Genomic DNA, 26,174 nt, shown 5'->3' on the forward strand with positions numbered 1-26,174 from the left:
AGAGGCCTAGTGCAAACTGTTCTGCTTTGTGTTTGCCAACAGCAGCATTAAGGATGGGTGAGGTTACCTTCAACTGCAATTTTATTCAGTCCGAAATAATTAAAATACTGTCATTTACGACAGTCAGTATGAAAGCGACTGATGCTTTGCACTTGCTTCAGTTCCCAGAGTTCACCCGAGGCTGGCAATGTTTCTCCTTTTGGACTCCCCGAACATGTGGACTACTTCAAGTTGTAAATGCAGCAGGTGCAACTAGAAACCATTGCTCTAAGGGCTGTGACATCTTTGCAAAACCAGTCTGCCGTAGGAGGTCTGAGTAAGGTAAAATGCTAATTAAATCATGAAACCCCTGTTCTTTCCTCGACCATGAGGGAACAGTGAAAGAGACTTGGTTACTGTTTGAACCCGATCTTCAGGGAGTCTGGTCGTCGCTTTTTTCTTTCTTTTGTATTTGATTTAAAACGACTTATCTTGTTTCACGTGTGTGAGTGTGTCCCTGTAATACATGCCTGTGTACCATGTGCATGCCTGCTGTCCACAGAGGCCCAAGGAGAACATCAGATCGCCTACGACTAGGGTTACAGATGTGTGGGAGTAGCTTCCATGTTCTGGGAACCAAACTTGGGTCCTCTGAAAGAGCAGTAAGTGCCCTTAGCCACTCAGTTGTCTTCATTGCCGTCCCAGAACATTTCCTCTTTAAGATTATATTCTCCTATTTGCCTATTCTGGGCTTTCACTTACCCTGCCCCTTCTCTCCCAACACAGAAAGATATGACAGAGTCGAAAAAAACTAAACAAAAACAAGAGGTCTTTTTGTAAAGGGTAGAAACATCAATTTTCCCAGATCAAACTGCAGGACAGCCAGACCTCTAGACCACTGGTGGAAATATTCCCTTGTGGAATCTGACAAAGTGCCATGAGTATATTAACCCAGATCCAGCAAACATCCATTCATGTTTTGGTGTCATGATGTGTGGCTTCGTATCTAAGTCAAAGAAGCACATAAAAGTCAATGCATTTAAAAATATGTATGAAACGCACTCTCTACTCAACAAAGCCACAGCTGAGCCCAGGGATGCTTAAACCATCCTGCAGGAAGCAAAGCTTTTGTCCTGTTTGGGCAGGCCAGGGCACTTAATGACATGCAAGAGAGGCTTAGCTAAGGAGATTAGTGGGCTCTGATTCACACAGCAACCACACCAAAGGACTTACATGATGCAGCTGTGCAGATACAGGCGCACGCACATAATTATAAGTTAGTCACATCAAACCCCTTACTCAGTGTAGAACTAGGAAGGGAGAAAAATCTTACACCACAAACTAATACCATATCCAAACTATGGCATGCCATAACACGTCTAGTTCTAGTGTACATTAGTTTCGCAGTTGAATGGTATATGACAAGGATATATTAAAACTGACAACACTATAGAAACCCATAGATAAACAAAGAAAATATGTTTCTATCACACGAGAGACACTACACTAGCCGTGAAAATGACCGATTGAAAGCAAGCTCAATCTTTCGTTTCTCTCCCTGAATAGAAAGTGACTGGTCACAGGACCGAGGCCACCTCATAAAGAAGAGTTATGATGACCCGGGCTCCAGAACCATATTGTTTGGAAAGGCAGCTTCTCCTGCTACTGTCTAACAGCTGTGCAGTGTAGTAGGGCCTCAGATTTCACAGCCCCAACCTAGGCCTCAAGCTGATAATATGTATTTTAAAGGTGTTGCCTATGGATTGATCAGAGATACATGAGGTTCCTGACACTAGGTAAACACCATAGAAAGGTGAGAACAAAGCAAGAGAGATCTCTCACTGGCATCAGGCTAAGTCTCCATAGACAGCTAGCTAGGCTGTCCTACCAGGCCCATAAGCTGTGGACACTCAGATTTCCCTGGAGAGCATGTGCTTTAAGACGAATGATCATGCCTGTGAGCATGACACCAATGTTCAAGGCTCACATTTACTCTTCAAGAAAGCACTTCCTATTGGAAGCATTAAAGTGACGGAGATGAAGGTTAAGTTGGGTGGCACCAGAGACGGGGAAGGTGGAAGTCCGAAGCAGCTGTTGTTCTAGATGGGAAACTGGGCAGCTCGATAGCCAGAAACAGGTCACGGCCAGAACAAGTCCCTGAAAGATAACAGGTGGGACTTCCCACGTGGTCCAAGTGGGCATCCTCATCATAGCTTATCTCTAAGGTGCAGTCACCATCGCTAGACCGTAGTGAGTGATGATGTGTGAGTAATGGAAACTGAGGTAAAGTGTGCTTCTCCCAGCCCCGGTCTGCCCAAATCCCCAACCAGAATCTCCCAGGATGGCTACAGTGGCCATATATGTGCATGTCCTGTTCAGGACAATGGTGTTCCTTAAGGGATAGTACTTGTATGAGAAATTCTATTGTGGCAGGTTGGTGATGAGTTAGTGAATGGGGCCAATAGGCCTCAGCACTCTGGCAATGCCTAGCAGATTGGGAGGCATGAAAATGCTGTGTTTTCTTTCATTAATTTAAAAAAACAAGACAAATCTGCTATCACATACTTTAGCCAACCAAAATGACACTTTCTGTCAAATATCAAAACTCATAGGAATATTAGCATATATATATATATTCTAAAAGACTCATAAAGATCAAAATTCACATGTGTATATGTTTATATGTATATGCTTATCCAATTTGTAAAAATGCATGCAGATAAATATATGTAGCTGCCTCTTCATAAATATGTGTATGCACATGTATATGAGAGAGACTTTCTAAATAACGGTGCCAAGTTAGAACTAACCCTTTGCCTACCTATATTTCTATGATACAGTTTCTGTCCCAAACTGGTGGATACTCTGTAACATCTAGGATAGATCTAGGCAGAGAGCACGAAAGTAAGAATAAAAATCATGTCAAGGCAATAGGAACTGATGTTATTTCTGTACACATCACTTTCACCTGAAACTCTGAGCTATACAATTTCTATCTTTAACAGTCTCAGTGATTTCTATGGATTAAAGGCACATAGCAAATTCTCACACAAGGTAATTCTTGTCTAAAAACAAAAACAGAAACAGGGAACTAAAAAGTTAAATCATAACCCCGAATCAACCCGGCAAGCCCCCTCCCTTCTCCAAAGTGCCTGGAGCCAAACCCAGTTCCTTTGAGGTCTGACAGACACACGTCACCTCCGTGCACCCTCCCATCTGGAGCCATGCAGAGTGCAGCCTGTCAGCTCACTGTACCTTGACAGCTCAGGGAAGGCTCAGACTGCGTTTTGGTCAGAAGAACTGGAAAAGGCAGGCAATGAGAAATTGAGAACATCTCGGAGGTCTGCGGCAGCCTAAACCAAAGATCCAACTACTCCCTCAGCCTCAAGCGTGGCTTTACACCACCCACAAAAGAGACAAGGCCATCTGCAGAGCTGGCCTACTGTACCTCCAGGCCCAGCCTCCTAGTCCCAGCAACAGGCTGCTATGCCAGCTGTGACCACAGGGGGCAGCAGAGCCTTGGAATTCAAGCTGGGCTTTCAGTGTCCAGACAGCGGAGGCATTTGGCCAGCAGCATAGTAACCTCTAGCTGCTATCTCCCCTTTCTCCATCGGTTGCTGAGATGAGGAAAAGGCGGCTACCTCCCACGCCCTAGCCTCTTGCAAGGGTACACCACACACACCCTAGCATGTTCTGCTAGTCAGCTTCAGAAGAGAGAAGGCTTCTCAGTGACACCCCCTGGGAAATTCTCCTTTCTTCTCAGATGTTTGGCAGTCAGCAGGGTGAGGTACAGACATGTGGCAGGATGGTTGGTAACCAAGGACACCAAAAGAGGCATGTTACAGGTAAAAGGCATACAGCTGGCCTTGGGCTTGGAGGCCTGCCCGCCACGGGGCACGGGAATAGAGCAGTGAGTAGTGTACTGGGGTCATTGGGGGAGCTAGTTCCGGTGAAGAGCAGAAAAGCTCATTGGCGGCGTCATTTCGTGTTCAGATGTTCTCCATGGCATCTAAGAGCTGGGCTTAGTGTCCTAGCCCTGCTGAAGGCTTCAGCTTCCATGTCTGATAACTGGGAACAGTGGGGCTTCTCCTTAACAGCAGGCAGGCTTGCATGGCTTCTCCAGGGAGTAGTTCAACTTCGTTCTTCAAGCTATGTTCAAGCGTGGTGTCTAACGGAGGCCTCGGGGTGCAAGCCTTTCACTCCCATTCCTAAACATAGGAGAGCTTTTTTTTCCTTTTTCCTTCCCTCTCCTTTTTTTTGCAGAAGAGACTTTCTTTTCCTTCTGTATTCTTTTTTCCTCTAAAATATCCCATTATCCAAATTTAAACTTAACCAGACAGACATTGTAACTGGGTCTGTGCTTGTAAGAGGTACAGCTTGGGAGAGCATGTATGAGGCAATCTCAAGGACCACAGCATCAGCAGCCGTAAGCGTGACTAGATGTAACATTCTGTCAGAGCGTTCTCTTCAGGAGGGTAGCCCGTCTACCTTACACTACCTTTCTTCCATGTCAGCTGAGAGGATGATACGGAATCCCCAGGGAAGGTGTGGGCTGAGACAAAGTATGGACTGGACCATAGGAGACACCATGGCCACTGTTCTCACAATTTATTTGTTAACGAGGAAAAACACATTCTTAGAAGAAATTATCTAGAAATCTATAACTTAAAGGCTGTAGAAGAACATATAAAAGACCAACTGCATATCTTTAAATGTCCAATTGATCTGGAGAATAAATAGCAGATGACATAGAGAGCCGTCATGTGACTCCGCCTGGTTTTGTAAGGGCCCCCTGAGATAATCATAGCTGCTCTGAGTTCGTAATGGCAATAGCTATGCCCCAAGGACAGAGTTCCACAGCACACCGGAAAGCCCATCTTAAAACTATAAAGTTAAGGATTAGGAATCATGTTTTTGTCTGACAGTTAACTAAAAATCGAAACTGTTAGGTCAATTGGAAAAGTCTAATTACATAATAGACTGCCCGGTAGCAACATTACACAGGCGCCGCCACTTATTGATGCTGCTAATGACTGTGCCGCAAAGCACCCCAGGCACACCACAGGTACAGCATTAGCAATAAACCAGTGTGGAAATTGTCTGCAGGACTGATCGCGGCAACCAGAATTGGTTGCTTTCAGAGGATGGTCAACGTGCTTCTGGCAAGTGATCCGAGATTCGAGCAGTGGCTAAAACCCGGGAGCATGAATAAATGAAGTAAAACTCACACAACGTTTTAAATAGTCTCTGAGTAGGGACAGCAAAAGGCGTACTCTCTCCTCACCGTTTCTTTTTATGTGTTGTTACTTCCTAGATCTCAGAGGAAGACAGAAGGCCGAAGGCATTTGCAGGTGTGGGAGTAAAGAGTCATACTTAGCATCATAGGATAGGACAACAACCTCCATTCCTCTTTTGCCAACTTCACCACAGGAGAAAGCCCCAGGTGCCTGACTTCCCCCACACCTATCTGTAGACAGGGTTCCTGACAGCTGCAGGGGGAGAATACAGGTTTTTGTGCACACCTTATGTCCCAGTCACTATGTACCAGGGCATGTACAATGTCGGCCACATCAGGTATGTACGATGTGACAAGTCTCACCTCTTCTGTTGTCCCACGCATATAGCTCCTTGATCCCTAGTTCATTCAGGGACTTGGACAGCTCCAGCTCTTCCCCGGCAATATTGTCCCTGAGCAGCACCACGTGATCTGGGCTGACCTCACACTTCGCACAGATGACGGGCAGAATGTTCTGCAGAGGCACCTCAGGGCTCACCCGCATGACAGCCTTCTGAGTTCTCAGGTAGTTCACTACCAGGCGTACGGATTTCTGCAAGAACACACCAGACATCCGAATTCTATAGGTACACCTTCCTGAAACGGCTTTAATTTCCCAGCCCCTTATCTTTCTTCCCCAAAGTTGGTAGGCGGTGGAAAAATAGCATAATGAATGCTTGGAAGTGAATGTATGGAATATTAGACGTTTGCTAGACCCTCTTGTGTCAATTGGCAACTGCTAAACAACAGGGAGAAACTGACACGAGTGAGACCTCTAAATTTAAATTCTGTAAGTGTACAACCTTTCACAGATTCTGGCTGGACTTGGGTACAAATCATTTATATGTTTTTTTCCCAAAAGAAAGGTGTTTGTAAATGCTAGGAATAGTTTTAAGAATAAGTCTTGAAACACAAAAATGTTTGCTTAAGAAGTCAAAATATCAAATAAATAGGTGGATATATATATATATGCTTATAAAGACATGATATGTACTATAAGTATATATAAAGTATATACACAGGCATGTGTGAATGCAGATATATGCATATATGTATATATATATGCTTATAAAGACATGATATGTACTATAAGTACATATAAAGTATATACACATATATATATACATACATGCACTATATTTTTACATTAAGCCAGAAATGCATTTAATTTTTCTTAAATACCAGATATAATAATCAGAAAGAAAACCTATTTCTCTAAATTTGCTGATTATTAAGTACCTATAGTGATTCTAGGTGGCCCATGAAAACCTTGTAGGAGTGAAAGCTTCATGCAAACTACTCCAATTCACCGTCACTGTTCTCCGTGGGGTACAAAGACCTTGCGAAGGTCAAGGTAGCGTGTGTGAAGAGTGACAGATGAATGCCATGGTCCCCTTAGACTCTGTGAGTAGCAGGCTTAGTGGACTTAATGAACTGGACTTTAGGAGGACTATGGGGCACTGCCCCAGCCTTGGTTTCTGCAAGAGGAACCATGCATATAACTTGACTTAATTCTCCCTGGAGCCCAGGCCATAAGAGATGCCACAGGATGTGAAGAGGTCCCTTCTCCATGAAACACTGCTCGTGTCTGAAGTGCAACTGAGATTCTCCTACAGATTTAGGATGGAAAGGGAGCAATTACATGCTACTAGTCACTGAAAACTAAAAGTTCACAGGAAGCAAATTACTGGAATACCTGCCAGGCCTGAAAGCAAGTTTTGAGCATATCTTTCAAGCATCTGATGCGGCTAGTACTTAACCAGCCTTAACTAGAGCCTTAAGGCCATGCTCAAAAACATTACAAAACCATTTAAGAACCTGGAATTATTTTCACTTGATAATTTATGGCTGTAATAAAATGACGACTAAGACATTCCCTGGATGTAACAATATAAATATTCCTGAAAACATTTTTTTTAAATTTCAAATATTATATTTTGATCATATTCTTTCCTCTCCCCCAACTCCTCACAGGTTCTTCCCACTTCTTGTCCCTTACTCAACTTTCTATTCCCTCTCTCTAAAATGGTAAACTCTTTTATGGAACTACGCCTCCTGGAGCCAAACTCAGAAACACGTGTGTCAAGAAAGCAGTCACCGGTTAATAGGCAGACCACAGTGAATCTGAGAAATCTACTTCTTGATTATATTAGCTGGATGAGTGTTTGGGTGCTGCACAGAACCTGTGACTGCCATACTGAAACATGGAGATTTAGAAACACTTCCATCTCCAAGCAGGTTCTGATGGACACGTTGTCCTGCAGCAGTCCTATTTGTATGATACAGAAAGGATCAGTATTGCAACAATAAACATTAGTAAATTTGTAAAGTCCTGCCTCCTGTCAGCAAACCCTATAAGTTAGTACCAGGTATAAAAGAGGAAACCGTGACACAGAGTTGTGTGTTTGGTACTCCAACCGAGGCCACCACCCCTGCACATGGATGCACAAGTCTGTATGTCTGTAAGTCTGAATGTCTGTATGTTCTCAGACAACGCACAGGGCCACTGACCTCAGGGGCCTTGGTTAGGCCAGGCTTCCCTTTCTCTTCAGGGACTTTTTCTTTCAGAAATACCGTATGTGCATTCAAGGAGCCAATCAACGTATTTGGCTTGAAACTCAAAGGCTGTTGGGTCTCCGCAGACCAGATCTCTAAGACGTGGTGAGAAGGATTCAGGTGGTTCTGAAGGCAGAGTTCAACCAGGAGGTCCATCATCGCACGGCTGAAAGGGAGAGAACAAACAGGGTTATCAAGGCTGCCCGCAGGTTCCCTTCTGTCTGGCTGAGGAAAGCCATGTGGCTAGATGGAAAAGACGAGACTTGTGTATAAAAGGAGGCGGAGGAGGAGGGGGAGGAGGAAGAGGGAGGAGGGGGAGGATGGGAAGGAGGAGGGGGAGGAGGGGAGGAGGGGGGGAGGAGGAGAAGAGGAGGGGAGGGGAGGAGGAGAAGGGGAGGAGGAGGAGGAGGGGGAGGAGGAGAAGGGGAGGAAGGGGAGGAGGGGGAGGACAGTGGTAGCGATTTTAAGACTTTTAAGCTCTTATGCATAATTCTATGATGGCATGTTAACAGTTTCAATGCTAACCAACAGTCCACTTTAATAGCCCATCAAAATCATAATAAATAACAGTTCCATTTCTAGATAAATACATGGATCTGCGAGGTTAGCTAAATCCTATAAGCAAAAGCTACACAACCTATGGTTCTGTGGCACGAATTATCCCATCATTTGTAAGTGTAAAGTATCGAAAAAAAAATCCTCTAAATTTTAAATTGAATAAATTGATAGACACTGATGAATAACAAGCCAATACATTAAGGTATTACCCAGCAGAAACTAACAGACTCTTCCAAGACCAAATCAAAGAGAAAGGGGGGTCTTGAACCAATAACATAAAGAGACTGAATCAGTAATTAAACCTCACCTAAAAAGAAAACCTCAAAACAAAGGCTGCAAGCGAAAATTACACTGAATACCCAAAGAATAACACAGCAATGCGCCTTAAACTCAAGAACAACAGCCATAAAAGACTGAGCATCTCCAAACTGTAACATCAGCAAGGAGGAGGTTGCCATCCAAAACACACAGAAATGAAAACAAAAATCCTCAATAAAATACTATTACTGCAATTCAACAGCACAGCAAAAAGATTGTACCCATGAACAAGTAGAATCTCTTCCTGGAATTCAATATATACATGGAAGTCAATAAATAATGATATATATCATACTGCCAAAATGAACCAGAAAAACACATATACATCTCAAGTAGGACTTAAAACATCCTATAAAATTGAATATCTATTCATGATTTTAAAATGTTGTTGCCACAATGAATATATAATTGACTGCAATATGATAAAAGTCACACACACACACACACACACACACACACACACACACAGAGAGAGAGAGAGAGAGAGAGAGAGAGAGAGAGAGTTAAGAAAATGAAGAATGCATAAAAGTTTAATTTAGAAAATATAACAGATCTCTTATTGGGTATTGTGTTATTAGGTTATTTATTTGACAAGCTATAAAACAAATAAAGCCTAATCTCATCTCAGAAGAAAAATCACAGCAATGAGTGGTTCGCTTTGTCCCTCCATCTTTCCCTCTGAGCAAACCCAATGCCAAAAAAAAAAAAAAAATCCACCAAATACCCTATTTCTCACTCATTGTAACTAAACAATATTCAGACCATTGAAACACTCACTACTATCTCCAGGGCAGTGCTTACTTACCCCATTTTTCATCTAAGAGGACCTTAACAGCCCGTGGCAAACATTACAACAATAATTCCATGACACTGGTACCCCGTGTGCCTAGGACATTCGGTGGGAGGGACCAGGACACATTCAACATTCACTTAGAGACTAAGGTGTGAGCAGGAGAAACCCTGCAGTGAATTCTGATCCATCCAGCTTGAATACATACTCGCCTGTCTCTCAACACGGAACTTAGAAGTTAGAGCGAGCACACAGTAACATGCACCATGCACGAAAGCAAAGCCTTCAGAACAAAGAGATGTCTTGGAACAGGGCCAAAATAATACTGCATTTTTATGTGCTAGTATTGTATTGAAGATTTTTTTTTTCATTCTTGTTCGTTTTGGATGACAGCCTGTGGATTACTGACGTTGTAGTTTGAGATGTTCATTCTTTTGTTGCTGTCGTTGAAGAGTTTAAGAAGCATTCTTTTAATATGTGGTATAATTTTCTGTTGCAAAATAAATGCACTTACTTTCTGTATGCATTTAGTGTATGCATATATAAAATAAATATGATGCGTCTGGTTCAAGGTTTTCCTTCTTGATGATGCTTCATTGTCTCTCCGGTGGCCTAGAGCTACTGTATATCACACTTTGTTCCACCATGAGCAAGGAGAACCCTAATTTTGGGGTTTCTCCAAGCTGATGGTTTTGGACTCACAGTACACCCAGGTCTATAGATACCGATTATAACTTGTTTAATTAACCCCTCTGCGGGATCCATTTCCACCACATAAATGTATGAATACAAACTGTAAAAAAAGCACATAGCTCTTGACTGCTACCATCCAAATGTTAAGGTCCGAAACACAGTGCTATGAAAGGGAGCATGAATAGTTTGGGGCTTTCTCCACTGCAGAGAACATACCCTCTTGCCTTAACGGAAGCCAGCACGTGCAACTCTATGTATTGACAGAATTCATCGATTAGGTCAACTGATATAGGTGTCCGAATCTCAACCTTATGTATCAAATGTTATTTCAAAATCAGCTGGCCTAAGCCCTATGTAATACTGCCCTCTCTCCTCCCAAGTTATCAAGGAGAAGACACACTTTTCCTAGAGAATAATGTTTCATCCTGAGGAAATCGTAGTTACATTTTCGCATTTGAGGGTGGGAACAGCTATCAACAACCAATATCCTACCTACCCCAACTTCTTATTACACGGAGGGAGAGAGGAGAGGTCCAGAAACAAACAGAGCAAACCCCAAAACTCAGAAGACTACAGAACACAATAAACTACCCATGACTCAACATGTATGTTGGATTGTACACAGAGCAGTCATGAATTCAGTCTTGAGAGACAAACACATCCACACACTTCTTGGTGTCTAGCACCTACACTCAGCTCAGCTCAGCCATTACGGAAAGGTCAGGAGGGTGGGGGAACACAGGACTGAACCCTTCCTAGCGGCTCTACGTTGCTCTCACCAGCCTTCACTGTGAGAGCCCTGGCGGAGCTGTCTCCTGAAGACTGAATAGGGATCTCTAATGGGAACCTGGAACCATAAAAGAAAACACAGGACACTGGGTCAATTTATTCCATGTCATGAGGGGGTTGACACTTCATTTAGAAGAGGATGCTCACTGGTATGACTGGTCATAACCTTGCCACGTGAGCTCGTGTGAAACAAAGTGTGAGGGGACCAGGTCTTTTCCAGTCTGGAACACACCTGTTAAAATGCTAGATGGCACTTGAAAGAAACTCTAAGAAGCTCCCCAGATCTCTACAAGCTCCTATGGGATTCCTGGAGAAACCTATCCAGAAATGGAAAGACAGTCGTCTGCAAACTGACATTGACTAAGAAGGAACAAAAACACTAGCTGTCTACAGTCCCTGTGGGGTTTTATTACAAATCTCTCAGATCCCAACTTGCCTTTTGTTGCCTGTGAACAAAGAGCTGATGACTTTATTAATTGGGTGTTATGTATATGCCTCCACATGGTCTTAGTAGGTCACTGTGCCACAGGGCCACAGAGAATTTTCCAAAGACTGGCGAGGCTGCTTGGCCACTCCCACGGTTCTCACCACCTGCCGAGTCTGGCCTCTCCTCCCTTCGATCTCCTAAAGAAGTCCTGGCCCCTGGTCCACAGCTTTCCTGACATCATCCTCCAACCAAGGACCAGTGTCATTCCTCTCTGGCCATGTTCTATTAGAGGAACTCACATAGCCTGTGTGGGATCCTAGGAGCCTTATGCATGGCCTCTGAGCCAGGAACACTGGCTGCATTGCTCTGTGCCTCAGTTTCCTCACTGTGGGGAGCATTAGGCTAGAGCCCAGCTTAAAGGGTTGCTGGAGGCTTCTCTGAATTAATAGCTTCAAGACCCTAAACAGTGTCACCCCAGTAGCAGGCACCATGTCAATGCTTGCTAAGTACGTGACACTTCCCCGCTCTTTTCTATGGGAATTTCATACAGCTTTGGCAGAGGATAACCGTGTGTATGTGACTGGATGCCACCCTGCTCTCAGCAAGTGACATCAGACCCTTGAATTGCAAAATATTTTCCCCTACCTCCTAAGGAATGAGAGAAACTCGGCAGTCAGACATGCTCAGAATGTCAAAGGCAGAGTCAGGCATGACAGCAAGTTACAAAGGGGTGGAGGTAGCCCCAGTGATGGCGCCCTAAGAAGACCCAGAAGTCTGGATAAAATACACAAATATCCCTCTGCAGCCCTTCTCTAACTAATCACCATTAAGGTGAAATCACAAGCTTAAAGGAAGAAAAGAGTTAGAGTGAAAAAAAGGGGAGTGACCTCTCCCAAAGTAAGCAAGCTGAGTCGGAGGGCTCACTTAAAACGCCCAGTCTCTGTTCATTTTCTTCTCTGATTTATCATACAGGGATCTTTCCCCCCAGCTGCTTTGCCCTCCGCTGAACGGTGCCTTTTAACCTTCATAACACAGAGATGAAACTGTTTCTTTCCGGGTACTTGCTACAAAGTCTAATCTTCAATTTGTAACACGGATAGAATTTTTTATAAACTTTCTCTTTAAAATGTTGCTTTCTAAATATATACAAAGTTCAAAAAAAAAAAATGGCCCTGCCCGAGCCAGTGACTTCGGTAAGAAAGTGGTCTTCTGCCTTATATGGCTGTTTTCATAGTCCTACTGCGGGACAGGAAGTGAAGGGTACTGTATGCATACTGGAGTCAGAGAGGCCACCAAGGAACAAACGGCCGCCCTCCTGGAATAGAGGGAATTTCTCTCTAGATCAAAGCTTGCTCGCCCCAGCCTCACCCTTGCTCACCACACCCTCAGATGCACAGGATAGAGAGAAAGGTACTGAAGGCACTGGATCTGGTGTGGTAAGGATGAGGAGACCTCTTTTTTGACTATGTATAGAACAGTCTCCTTCCTCATGCCATAGGACCAGTAAGAGCCTAGACTCACTCTGGGGACAGAGTGCCTGCCCAGGGCAGAGCCACAAGCATGCTGTGACCAGAGGATCTCTGCATGAGCATGCTATCGGAAACTTTGGAGCTTGTGGAAGCCTAGTTTAATGGACCTCACCCATGGTATTCTAATTCAGCCAGGCTTGGGTAGACCTGCAAAACCTATACTTCCTATAAGTTCTCCAGTGCTGTCAATGCTACCCATGTAGGGGCTCATCTTTAGAATGTCTTGCTACTAAATATCAAAATAAGCACACTTGGAACGTCTGTTGACTGCATGGTTCACTGGGTGCTAGGTATGCACACTGCCTTCACAGGTATACCCTGATGGTCTTAAAACAAACGATTTGTATGCATGGTCACATCATAAGTGCTCCAGTGTGTCCTAGTTTCTTGTATGGACCAAGGCCAGCATGTAGCCCAAAGCACTGGGTGAGGCATACAAAGAGGTCAACGCAGATCCTGAGAGAAGGTCCGGTCTGACCGGTTCATGCAGCATCTGAGAGGCAATGCAACACGTAATCAAGGTCCTTAGCAGACAGTCTGTACTGAGGATTTTCAACAGAGAACATGTGCAAAACACCAACATGGTCAAGAACAAGAAGGCAGACCAGAAATAGATCCATAGATAGGGAAGACTGGTGGTCAGATGCAAGACTTCAGATTTGAGGTGAAATCTCTAGCAAGAATCCAGTTTCAAGAAAGCCTTGGTCCTGGTTAACAAATGCTAGAACAATGGAGTAAAATGCCACAGACATGGTCTGTCAAGGATATACATCTGTTACCTGTCTATAAATGCTCTAACAATTGGGTTTAGAGAGAGGTGCAGGCTTCTAACTAAAGAAACCTGCATCTTAAGGCAACTGAACATTAAAACTAGCTTAAAGGAACATTGGCTGAAATTCTTGATCTGAAGAGAGTTGATAAGCTAAACCTGGGAATCCAGGAAAGTGTGGTGTTTGTCCTATCTAGTAATGATGTCATATGATGCAGGTTACCTGAGCAGGTGTGGACATGTTCTGCACTGAAGGTATCCCTTTTCTGACCACAGTAACTCTTTCCCCCTTTTTAAAACTCTGTCCTCATTGTCTTTCACCTTGTCTTGGAGGTTACCCTTCCTCAGAGTGCACAGAGGTGGTTCTCAATCTTCTTAATGCTTTGACCTTTTTATTACAGTTCCTTGTGTGGTGACCCCAACCAAAAAATTATTTTTGTCACTTCTTCCTAATTTTATTTTGCTACCATTAGAAATATCTGGTAGGCAGGATATCTGACACGCAAGCCCTGTGAAAGGTTCATTCTGCCCCTAAAAGGAGTTGCAACCTATACTTTGAGAGGTACTGGTCTACAGTATTCTGTATCCGGCTTGTAGGAGAGATGGGTGTCTTCTATATGATCCTCATTTAGTGGATGATTGTGGCAGACTTGGACCCAACTTAATTAGCCTTGAGGAACTGATTAGGGAGGTCTTAAAAGTCATGTAAATTTTACACGCCACTTTTAATGTTTGTTTTTCCTTGTGTTGGAAGAAAATTAGTACTCTGAAGCCAGATTTCTTATAGCTCATGTAGGCACCACTGCATGTGTGGGCTCCTCTCTCTGTCTCTCTCCTGAATCTAAATTCTATCTCACGGACCTACACGCTTCCCATGAGGGGCTGCTTGGTAAATGTTCTGTTTTCCCAGGTAGGCTGAGATCCCCTCCTCCCAGCGCAACTTATTATTTAGTTTGTAATTGATTATTTAGTTTGCTCAATGGATAAGTAAACGCTTGCATATTTAGTGATCCATCGGGAGCCCACAAAAATGAGACTTCTGCTTAGTGGGACTGGATTTCAACCATCATTCAGGCAAGCACTGTGCCTTCTACCAAGCTTTGCAACACTGAAAACACTCCTTCCCTCGGCTACAATAGCAAGGCTTGGTAATTTAACTGCTAGACCTTTAATCCTGTTAGTTCTTTGCAGAAAAAATAGTCTCCTTTATTAGCAGGGAGAGAGGGAGGGGAGGAGGGAGGGAGAAGGAAAATTGGGGATAGTAACCCCTTCCTTTAAATAATGAGTTTTTTTTTTAAATAGCTCCTCTTATAGGCTTAATAACTAGGAAGTGGAAGTCTTTACACTGCTTTGCAAGGCTCACGACCTGGAATTCTCTACACAGGTATGAACCTGTCTATTCTGTGGTGTTCAGGTTCCTAGGGGCAGAATTACAGGACTGAACACTCGGGGAGTTTTCCTTCTATTCTGAAAGAAAGAACATTGGCCTTTCTCCGCCAGATGTCCCTTAGCTGTGTGAACCAATGTGGATGTGACTAATTTTCGACACTAAGATGACACAGCCCAACACTGTCAACACTTACGAGCCTTTCATGAAGCTCCCCCGGGGCTGAGGGTACTGTGTCTTCAAAGATACTCTCTTTGCTTGTGCTCCCAATTAAAGCAATGGGGATGCTGGCTTCCTTCCCACCCGCCATGCAGAGAGCTGGCAAGCCCATTCCTAAAGGCTTGCCAGCCTTCTCCCTTAGTCAGGAACAGTTCCAAGCCCAATCCTTATGTCTTAATATTTAAACCAGATAGGGTCTTTTGTTTGCGTTTCTAAATTCAAACCAAGCATGATTTGCAGAATGGGGTCATAAGCACTCGGCGACTAACGTGTTTTCTCTATCAGGAAATAAATGGCTCGGGACTGGCTATGTTTTGTAAACAGTTATTTAGGGCAAGATGAGCATGCTCTTACCTAAAGCTACTGCTTAAGCAGAAGTGGAGAAAAAAAAAAACAAATAAAATCAGGAACCTGATATCAGCCCACTTCTTATTCTTCTTCTTATTATCAAAGGGTGAAACAAGCCCTTGCCTATAGCAGAGAAACCCAGGGATGGAGGCTTCTGTGTTGATGCCGGCTCTGCCTGACTCTAGGCGCCCCTGCTTAGAGAGAGAATGTTATCTGAATAATTGATAAGGCTCTCAGTAGTCTCGGTAGCAATCTTTCAGAACTGGGCGCTGATAACTTCTGCTCCTTAGGGGAAAAGGAGCTGAAGGCAGAGAGAGCATGATGCAGTCACTTGAAAGCATTTTCCAGAAACATTCCCACTTCCTAGGAGGAACTCCACCTTTCCTTATGCCTATCAAGATTTGTGAATTATTATGCAGAGGCCACAATCTAAGAGAAGAGAAAGCAGTAGCTATGAACTGGAACGATATATAAAATCCTAACTATATATTTACTGGTAGAATAGCATGCACTCTCAAATTGTTTTTAAACTTTGATAGCATAACATATGTCTTATGTTTGTGGGAAGTGTGTAGAGAATATAATCACTGTTCTATAAAATAAACAAGCACACACACACACACACACACACACACACACACAGAGAGAGAGAGAGAGAGAGAGAGAGAGAGAGAGAGAGAGAGAGAGAGAGAGAGAGACTCTAACAGTTCAGAGTCTCTGAGCTGGGCCTGGGCAAATGTCACAAGGGATTGGTCTCAAGTCCAAACACCTCCTTTGATGCTAATGTGAAGATCTTCCTATATCTGGGGAAGATGGCTACAAGGAGGAACCCTGCTGAAAAATAACTTCTTACACCGTGTTGGTGGCAAGACTTTCAAAGACAATATGATATGACCTACTACAACTAAAAGCATGGTATCTTGGAACACAAGAATTCCAGTCATGGGTGTACACCAAGGCTGGAACCAATACTCATAAGCATCGTGTTTAATTTTCACCTAAAATAATTTTGAAAACGTATGTATCTTTACAACCTCTGAGCCCAAACTCTACCAGGATCGGCTTGAAGTCCTGGCTCCCCTAAAGTCTACAGAGAGCCTTTCTGGGCCAGCCAGCCCACACTACTCCCTGTGGGACTGTTTGGATCGCCCACCTGTGACCTTGTACCAATCTATAGCATGTATTGTAACCTGGGTCAGATTCCATATGGAAATAACACGCTCACACCCATCCTTCCTTCTTCCCCACACACAGGAGAAGGAACACAGGAAGCTCCACCCAGACACCAGGATCTCACCTCCCACTAACCACGCTCTGCTTCTCCAGTCCACTGGGCAGAACCACAGTGATGTCCAAGGTACTGTTGTGAAGTGCCTCCTTCAAGTGGACCAGGCTTTGCTGTGAACCCCGTGTGCCGTCATGAGGCAGTTTCTGTTCGCTGTGGACATTCTGGGCAGCAGGCTTTCCAGGAGGTGGTGGAGCGCGGGCCTTCATCTTCCTTCTTGAAAACGATAACACAGAAACACCGAGGTGAGTGTTTTATGTTTGCCGCCAAATGGTTCGTCCTCAAAAGCATTTACGGTTTGCTTCAGAAATACCTGGAGAGCTGTGGGGTCCTTCTAAACTTGTATGTCAGCACTCTCCAGTACTAACAGACGATATCTTCCACAAACAAGTAAAAAACGAGACCAGTTCAAAGAAATGCCACGGGAAGCATTTTTTTTTTAAGTATTTTGAAAAAGAAAATCCTAAAAACGTGGTCCCCATCTGACCACTCTGGGTGTGTGCATCTGAGTTTGTTGGCCTGGCCCTTTCGGGATTATACACGCTGGCTCACCACTAGTGAGTGGGCATCATTCGAGTGGTAGTACCCTAACACACAACCCCTCACCCTCGTTTTCACCTTATTTCAAACTGTGGCTTGAATGCTCACTTAACCTTGGAGGCAGCGTCCCAGCCCCTTACCAGATGAACATTCCAGATAGGGAGGGAAAGCAACTAACATAGGCACCGCATTTTACATATTAAATGCATGCATGTGTGCGTAGACACGTGCCTATACGTTTATACAGAAGTATGTATATGTTTACATAATGTTCATATAGAAGCATATATAAAACTAGGTGCATGTGTAAGTGTATACACATGAATTTATATACTAAGGCTTTAGATTATAAAGACCATGTGTATTTTATGATGACAGCAGCCATGATTTACTCAGGAGCACTTTGCATTCACTGGGATTTGTTATAATTTACCTAATAACCTCCTACCCAGTCATTCAGTAGTTACTTTCCAGATCTCAAAATATCTTGCAGCCCAGATTGATTTGGAGCTCATTTGAAGACCCACACTCACTCAGTGTCAGGCGGAGGCAGGAACCTTGCCCAGCTGACACCCCAGTGCCCTTCCTACCTGCTTCCTACCCACCCTGCAGTACCACAGCCAGATCCACACAGAGGCAGTGAGAGCCCACCACACACCCTGAACTCTTGCCCCACTGACTTTTGTGAGTACATTGGCATGAAGGTTCAAAGATATCACAACAGACTTCTAGACATTTATTCTCAAGAAGTTTGTGAGAGGATGGCATGATTTCTAAAGGCAGATAAATTATCTGCAGATTAACAACAATGGCAGACACATAGCAATAATAGGACAATAAAATTAACAAATCGTTTAAAAATAATATTGGTGCCAACAGTTAAAAATATAAAACTCAATGAGCAAAAACAGTTTTTTTTAAATAGGCTTAAAAAATACTTGTTTAGGAAAATATTTTTAAAGAGGAATACATTATGGCAACAGACTTCCTAACAGTCTAGAAAGACACAGTAAACAATGGCCAGTGACGGTGGCTGCGTGATGCCAGATGGGACATGTGCTTTGCTACTGTAATATGTGTTACTTGTAAAACACAAGACATCATTTAGAATTGTGAACAAGCAAGAAATGGGATCCAGAAGGGGCTGTAAACTTCCAGATGTCCCCACCATAGCTAACACAGACCGAGGAATGGCACTCACTTCTTATTCTCTGCTACAGTGAGTAGTTATAAACCGACTTAAAAAAAACGAAACCGTAAGATTGGAGTTACAGTATTTCCATGTTATGCTATATTTATTTCTCATCCCCCCCCTTAATTCATAGACACAAAAACCAAACAGATTTTGTTTTTCCTTGTAACCGCAACACTCAGGAGGCCAACGTAGAGAACAAGTTCCAGGCCAGCTTGGGCTACGTAGGTGAGTTTCATGACTAACCTGGGCTATGTGAGATAAAACAATTTAAAAAAGTGAAATAAAAAATAAAGTAAAAGAGACTTGTTAATATTTTCTCATATCTCCATCTGTGCCAATCTTAAGATGGCAAATGTTATCTATAAAATACAATAGAAAATGTTGTCCCAGTGTTACCAGAAAGCAGAGCTACGCTCAAACTCAATTCTCTTTTCTTTTTAAAATTCATGAGGTAGGTAGGGGCTGGAGAGATGGCTCAGCAGTTAAAAGTACTGGCTGCTCTCTTCCGAAGGTCTTGAGTTCGACTCCCATCAGCCACCCGGTAGCTCACAACCATATGTAACGGGATCTGATGCCCTCTTCTGGCATGCAGATATACATGCTGATGTTCAAATAAATAAATCTTTAAAAGAAATTATGAGTCACATATGTAGACAATTGGGTTAATTTTCTGAGATTCAGGAAAGCCCTTACTCATCTCTACATCATGAAGTTTTCTCTATTTTTTGCTTCAGCATTTTCAGAATTTTAGGATTAAAGTAATTACATTTGCGGTTACTTTTTAAGCAAGGTGAAAGATCAGGATATGGGGTTTTTTAGTTTTTAATTCTACTATGAAAACGACTGATTCTGAGAAGGCTAGGCTGCCATGACAGACTTCAAATGGCAGTTCAGAAGACTGGGCCTAAGACCTGATCAAGTTCAGACAAGTGAATAAGAGAAAACACCCCAGGCTCTGGCCTTCACACCCCATAATGGCTCCAGAATGCCTAGAGATGGAGCAAGATAAAGCTCATCTACACCAGAAATCCAACGTGCTTTAAGATGAGCCTGCAAGCTCCCTTGACTGTCTCTCTATCTTGTAAACGGGAGACCTCAGGAAGCTGAACATCTGCAGAATAAAATAAAATAGCGTGTAAATAGAATTTAGATACTATTGGAGTCTGGAGTGTCTTCTTTGGCGAATCATGGGCCCTTACAAATTGTTTCTCTCCAATGCGTATTTTAGGCATGTTCGTAAAGAAAATCACGTAGCTGTAGCTATAGCTGTGGGTGACTATGGCCTTCTGTTACATGGACTGAAATGTGCCTCTTTACAGCGATGCCATGCTGTTTTTATTATGATGACTCTGGAGTAGAACTTAAAATCAGGTATGGTAATCTCTCTAGCATTCCTCTTTCCCCTCAGGGTCGCTTTGGCTATGTGTGGTCTTGTATGCTTCCAAATGACCTTTAGGACTGTTTTCCTCTGTGAAGATGATGATGGTGTTTTAATTGGGATCGAGCTGAATATGTGGGGAACTACTGATAAAATGCTCATCTTTAGAAAATTGGCTTTTCTAGTCCAAGAGAATAGGGTGTCTTTCTATCTTCTGGTGACTTGTTCATTCTTCTAGTGACTTTTTCATTATCTTTCTTAAGTATTTTAATGTTTGCACTTTAGGCGTCTTTCGCATACTTGGTTAAGTTTATTCCCAGATATTTTGCTTTCTGTTTTTTTGAGCATCTCATGAATGGAATCATTTCATTGACTTCTTTCTCAGCATGTTTGTTATTGGTAAGTACGAAGGCCACTCGCTTTCACATGCTAGGCTGATCTCCTGTCCTGTTGCCGAGAGTGTTCATGTGCTCTAAGAGTGTTATGGCGGCCTTGAACCATCTCATGCATAGAATTATGTGGTCTAGATAATGGTACTTCACCTTTCTTCCCATTTGTATCCCTCTTGCTTTCTTCTCTTGTTTTACTGGCTGTCTATATTGATAGAAGCACTGTATTAAATAAGAGTTAAGAAAATGCTCATTTTTGTTTTTTTGCTCATTTCGGCGGACATGCTTAGCCTTTTCCCCCACCTAATATAATATCGGGTGCAGGTTGCTCAAATACGGCGCATACTATGCTGCGGACGTTCCTTCTACTGTGAGCTTCTTTAGGATCGCCATTAGAAAAGATTGTTGACTTTCGTTGAAAGCTTTCACTGTATGTATGAAAAGGTCTGCCTTTTCTGTCCCTAAGTCTATTTATGTTATGTGCTGCATCGTAGTTATTGATTTGTGGGCTGGAAAGGTTTCCCAGGGGCTAAAAGTGCCTGCTGTCAAACTTGGTGACGAGTTCAATCTCCAGATTCCACATGGGGGAAGGAGGGGGTCAGCTCATGAGGTGTTGTTCTCTAATATCCTCCCTCCCCCCCCTCCCTCTCCCCCCCCCACACTCACACACACACACACACACACACACACACACACAGAGAGAGAGAGAGAGAGAGAGAGAGAGTGAGAAGCGTGTATATACCCCCCACATAAATGCATAAAGTAAATACATGTACATTTTTAAAAACCCTTTAAGAACCTCTTTTGACTTGCATGTTAAACCAGTAATTCTCAACTTTCCTAATGCTGCGATCTTTTAACTCAGCTCCTTAATTTTGTTGCTACTTCACAACTATAATTCTGCTGCTGTTGTGAATTATACTCTAAGAATCTGTTTTCTGACTCACAGGCTGAGAGCCACTGCATTCAACTGTCCCCACGTTCCTGAACAAAGCTGACTTGATGACAAACGTTCATTTTGATGTTTCCTTGAATTTTATTTGTCATCATTTTTGTTGAGAATTCATTTTGTTTAGAGAAAAATCTGGGAAGTTTTTACATAATATTTTACAACACATTATGTGTTCATGGTGCCCTTTTTTTTTTTTTTTTTTTTTTTTTGATTTAAAAAAAAATCTTTGTGGTGGTTGCCAGAGGCAGGGGAAGGGGGAATATACAGTTGATGTTTTATGGATGCTGGTTCTGAAAGACAAACAGGTGTAGAGATGGAGGGTAGTGAGAGCTGAACGTGATACAAGTGAACCACACACTTGAAAATGGTTGGAGAGGTCTATTTTATGCTCTGGGTTTCTTAGCACAGTCTGAAAGTTGTCCCTTTCCAGCTAACAATGACCTCAGTTCACAGATTTACTAAGTGCATATTATTTCCATGGGACACCTCTCTGGAACACCTCTGCTGCTCTCCGTGTGGTGGTGGTGGGGAGGGTGCTCTGGCTTCCACCACCTCTGATGCCTTAAATGCTATACGTGGCTGGTTTCGATGAGCCGGCTGCAGGAAGCAGCAGGATGCTGAGCGTGAAGAGGGAGCAGGGATTTTAGGCTATCTCCTGTGAGGTCAGGAGTAGCACGAGTAGGACAGGCAGGTATCCCGATGCAGGAAACAAGCTGTGGTGGAATCTGTCGATGCCTCAAGCCTGGCTCCCTCCCACTCATCATCCTCCAAGGGATAATCTATCAGTGCTGATACCTTAGAGTCAGGTTTGTCCAGGATGCGTGCATTAGGATCAGAAGCTTCTAGTGTAAAAAGGAAGCATTAGAACAAGGGAATCCTGTTTGCCTGCTCCATGTGGAGGCATGGCTATACTGAATGCCCTCCAAAGAACATAGTCATAGTGAGAAACAGAAAACGCCAGCTTCCTGTGCTTTTAAAAGGCACAGAGAGAACAGACGCTGTTCCAACAGATGCCCCGAGTCACCTCTGTTCAATTGTGAAAGCCCATGAGTACTACCACGAAGATGCTTCTCAAAGATCGATACAAACTGTCAATCTGCAGAAGCTGAGATTCAGGGATATAGGAGCTTGATCGAGAGGGTGGGGCTTCTGCCCAAGTGTTAAGAAGTAGGAAGGGTGAGGACCTTGCCTGCTCCTCTTGGGGACACCCACGGCAGGTCCTGGCTTACCTGCCACCAGGTAGGTCCAGCCAGGGTTCTTGAGAGGATAAGTCACTAGCACACAACCCAAACTCCTTTCCAGCTCTCTGAGTTAAAACACTGGGTGTGTCCCAGGAGGAACTGTTTAGAAAGCGTAAAGTGTATTATATAAGAAAATGTTTCTGGCGTTTCCAAGTCATTAGCTGTGGACTCGGATGACGTGGGACCACTATCCATCCGAGCTCCTGAGTACTTACTATTTTCCCACCAGGTCAGGGCCCCCAGCTGGATTTTATTTCTGATAGCTTTTCACTGAAGAGAAGAATGCTTGAAATGTGTTCCCTGAAAGCGAGATGACTTATGACGCCATGGGTTAAATGGTTCAGGGAATGAAAATCTCGAGTCTCTGTGCAGACAGATAAATCAAACCCAAATTCCATAGGAAATTCATGACCTTCACCCAGACTGGAGAGGCCAGGGTGAGGGAGTCCAAGGCCTGTATACTGACTGAACAGGGAAAAATCATACCTCTCCCACCTTGCTGTATCCCCCAGGCCAACATCTTAAAGGGGATCTTCTTTCTTTATGTTTCACAGATTGTGTTTGTTTGTTTTGTATTTTTAGCCATCCAAGAACAGCAGACACAGAAAGCACAGGCTTGCTTACACGAATTCCCCTGATAAAACCAAGTATGTAATTCCTGCAGTTTCCCATGCTGGCTGATGCTAAAGACATTCTAGTGGAATCAGGTGGAGCTGGCACATGCACCCTGGCTGCCAATCAGACCATGAAGCAAATCGGCATCTGCTTATGCTGTAGCACCTGGGTGTTTCCTTTCTCTCCCGGAGGTCTCTGGATTCCCATGTTAGCTCCCTCCTGGAAGGGAGCCTTTGCGTGCAAAATGAGCTGCCTCTGTTCTGTTTGGGTGTCAATTACCAGCCACAACTCTGGATAGCAGTTCCAAGAAAACAAGGGCCTCCACATTCTGGTTTATCACTGACAAGCCCACGGACGTCAGCTCAGAAACTACTGAACCATAGTGTTTATCTGTGACTGTCTGTCTTGTGTCCGACTTTGTACACAAAGGACTTCAGGAACCCCACTCTCACCCAGACCAAGTCAGGTGCCAAGTCATGTCCAGCATCAACCCCTGCATTTATAATCCACAACGGTCTGTTTGTTAACTGTCATTTCCCTGAATAATTATGAACCAGTCATCAAGCAAACAATGTATCCAATCCTCACAGGAACTTATTATGACGTCTCCCCTCTAATTCTGATGAGGCCGTTGGGGATCCATTAGCCCTAGCAATGTATCATTTAAGCAAACAGCTAAAATGACAGAATGACAGATGCGGCATTTCCGAACCTCAGGCACTCCCCTAGTGTAGAGAGCCGAGCGGCGCGGCGAAACAAAGATGGCGCCGACATCCAGCTTTGCCTGGATATAAACGACTTACTGCGCATGTGCAGGCTTGTTCCATTGCTAGGGCTCCCTCTAGTGGTGAATAGCGGTACTGCACATGTGCGGTTTATGCACCAGGTGTCAGTTGACCGTTAATATGCTAATGAGGTGATTCATTCTCCGCCTTTCACTGGAGGACAAGTAGTGGGGTGATCCAAGCCCCACCAATCCCTAAGAGATAATTAGCATACTGTTGTCTATATAAGCCGAGCGATTTTGCTGCTCGGGGTCCCTGTTCAGAAGAGCTGTAACACTAAGAAGAGCTGTAACACTAAGAAGAGCTGTAAGAAGAGCTGTAACACTAAGAAGAGCTGTAACACAGTAAAGGCTTGTTAGCAGAAGAATCCTGCTGCCCGTAGCGTCGTTCTTGCTGGCGGGGACATTGGGCGCGACAAGTGGTGCCGAAACCGAACCAACATCGCGGTGCGAGGGACCCTTCAGTGTGCTGAAGAGGATTCAGAACTGCGAGAAGGTAAATTAAAAGGTAAGCTTCGAGAGGCATGCCCCTTTTTGGAAGAGAGCATGTCAGAAACGGAGCGGAGTGAGAAATTAGGCTTCCGAGAGGCATGCCCCTTTTTGGATTTAAGAGAGCATGTCAGAAACGGAGCTAGGAGCGCGCAAAAAGAAAAAGGTTACTAAAACAAAAGTGAAAGAGATACAAAAGGCGGAAGAAACGCTGCTGGAGGAAAAAATAGGCGTACCCCGGAGGACGAAGTACAAGTCATCCGGAGAGGATACTTTGTATCCATTAAAAAAATTAGAAGCCTTAGAACTGGCTGGCAGTGACTCTGAGCAAGAGTTGTCAGAGTCCGAGGAGGAGGAATTAGAGGAAGAGGCAGCCATGTATGAGGAAGAAAGATATGGGCCTAGGTGGAGAGCCACTGTGAAGAAACCTAAAGTTATGGATCCTTTCTGGGCAAGGCTGGTAATTTTGTTTCTTTTTTTCTTTGTGTGGGATAGAGAAGTCACAGACGGCAAGCTTAAGCCCGGACCAAAACCTCTTTGGGGAATGGTCCCTGCCTGCTTGGAGAATAAACGATGTGAGGAAGCCGTTAGAGCCGTTAGGACAGGTCAGAGGGTCCTTGCAGAGCAACAAAAAAAGTATGTCAGAGGAGAAAAGGTCTCAAAGAAAAAAAAAAAAAAAGAGATAAAAGGTAAAGAGAGAAGGCAGAGATTAAAAAAAAGAGGATAATCAGGACCAGGAAACAAATAAGATATATTCTTCTTTAAAAGCCTTGACCTTAGAAATGTCAAACAATCTAGAAAGCATCACTGACAGCTTAGAGAAAGTGAAAGTAAAGGTAGAACCATCGGGTCCCGGGCCTCCCGCAGAGCAACAAAGGGAAGCGTAGGACTCGACCTCAGTTCCACCACCAGACTCGTATTGACCCCTCGAATGGGAACTCAGGTGGTGGATACAGATTTTAAAGGCCGCAGTAAGCAGAATTCAGAAGGATCACAGAAATTGAAAGCATGTGCAAAGATAAAGATTTGGGGTAATGGTAGTGGTCAAAAGGGGACAAGGTAATAATGGTAAAATGTTTTTGTGTATGTGCTCTTTTAGAGTTATGTTAAAATCTAGAGAAGCAAAGTCGATTCTCATAGATACTTTTAGTCTTTGGACCCTGACTAGAGACAGTTTACACCCTGGACAAGAGAAAGAATGGGGTTGAGAAAACAGTCCTCCCGAACTCTCCACAGATGCTTTGGCAAAAGAAGGAAATGAGCTTAAACTTTTTGGAGCTCTCCTGGGAACAGAAGGAGGTGGGAGACGTCTTGCCTCCTTGCTGGCTCCTATTGGAGAAATGCTTATTTCTGGTTCTGGGTTCTTTAGGCAGGATGTCTGGGTCACTTTGGTGGAACACCATCTAGTTCTTTTCCTCTGTGTCTATTGTCTGTCCTTGGTGCACCAAGCTGTCCATGTATGTCAATTTATGTCTGGGTTTTGCTTCTCCTTGCTTGAATGTTTTGTGTTTCATGTTTAAAAGAAAAGGTTAAAACTTTAAATGCTGGTTGATTCACCCATTGATGTAGCTTTAACTCCTTTCAAGAAAGGAACAAATAAATAAAATGTTTCAATTGGCTTTTGGAGCCTGCATCTGTAGCTAGAAGCCTAAGTCAGCTGGGCAAGCTC

The 26,174-nt window shown here is 43.7% G+C and overlaps 1 protein-coding gene across 1 annotated transcript in view; it reads right to left on the reverse strand.

The window, feature by feature from the left end:
• Positions 1 to 26,174, reverse strand: part of Cobl (cordon-bleu WH2 repeat protein) — a 236,064-nt gene that overhangs the window by 133,369 nt on the left and 76,521 nt on the right. Inside the window, exons 2-4 of the mRNA XM_032916836.1 lie at positions 16,935 to 17,138; positions 7,766 to 7,976; positions 5,579 to 5,807 (exon numbers count right to left, since the gene is read on the reverse strand). Of these exons, the coding sequence (XP_032772727.1) occupies positions 5,579 to 5,807; positions 7,766 to 7,976; positions 16,935 to 17,138 (644 nt within the window). The remainder of the gene's footprint in view (positions 1 to 5,578; positions 5,808 to 7,765; positions 7,977 to 16,934; positions 17,139 to 26,174) is intronic.

The sequence above is a fragment of the Rattus rattus genome, chromosome 11 (genome assembly GCF_011064425.1).
Source record: "Rattus rattus isolate New Zealand chromosome 11, Rrattus_CSIRO_v1, whole genome shotgun sequence".
Lineage (NCBI taxonomy): Eukaryota > Metazoa > Chordata > Mammalia > Rodentia > Muridae > Rattus > Rattus rattus.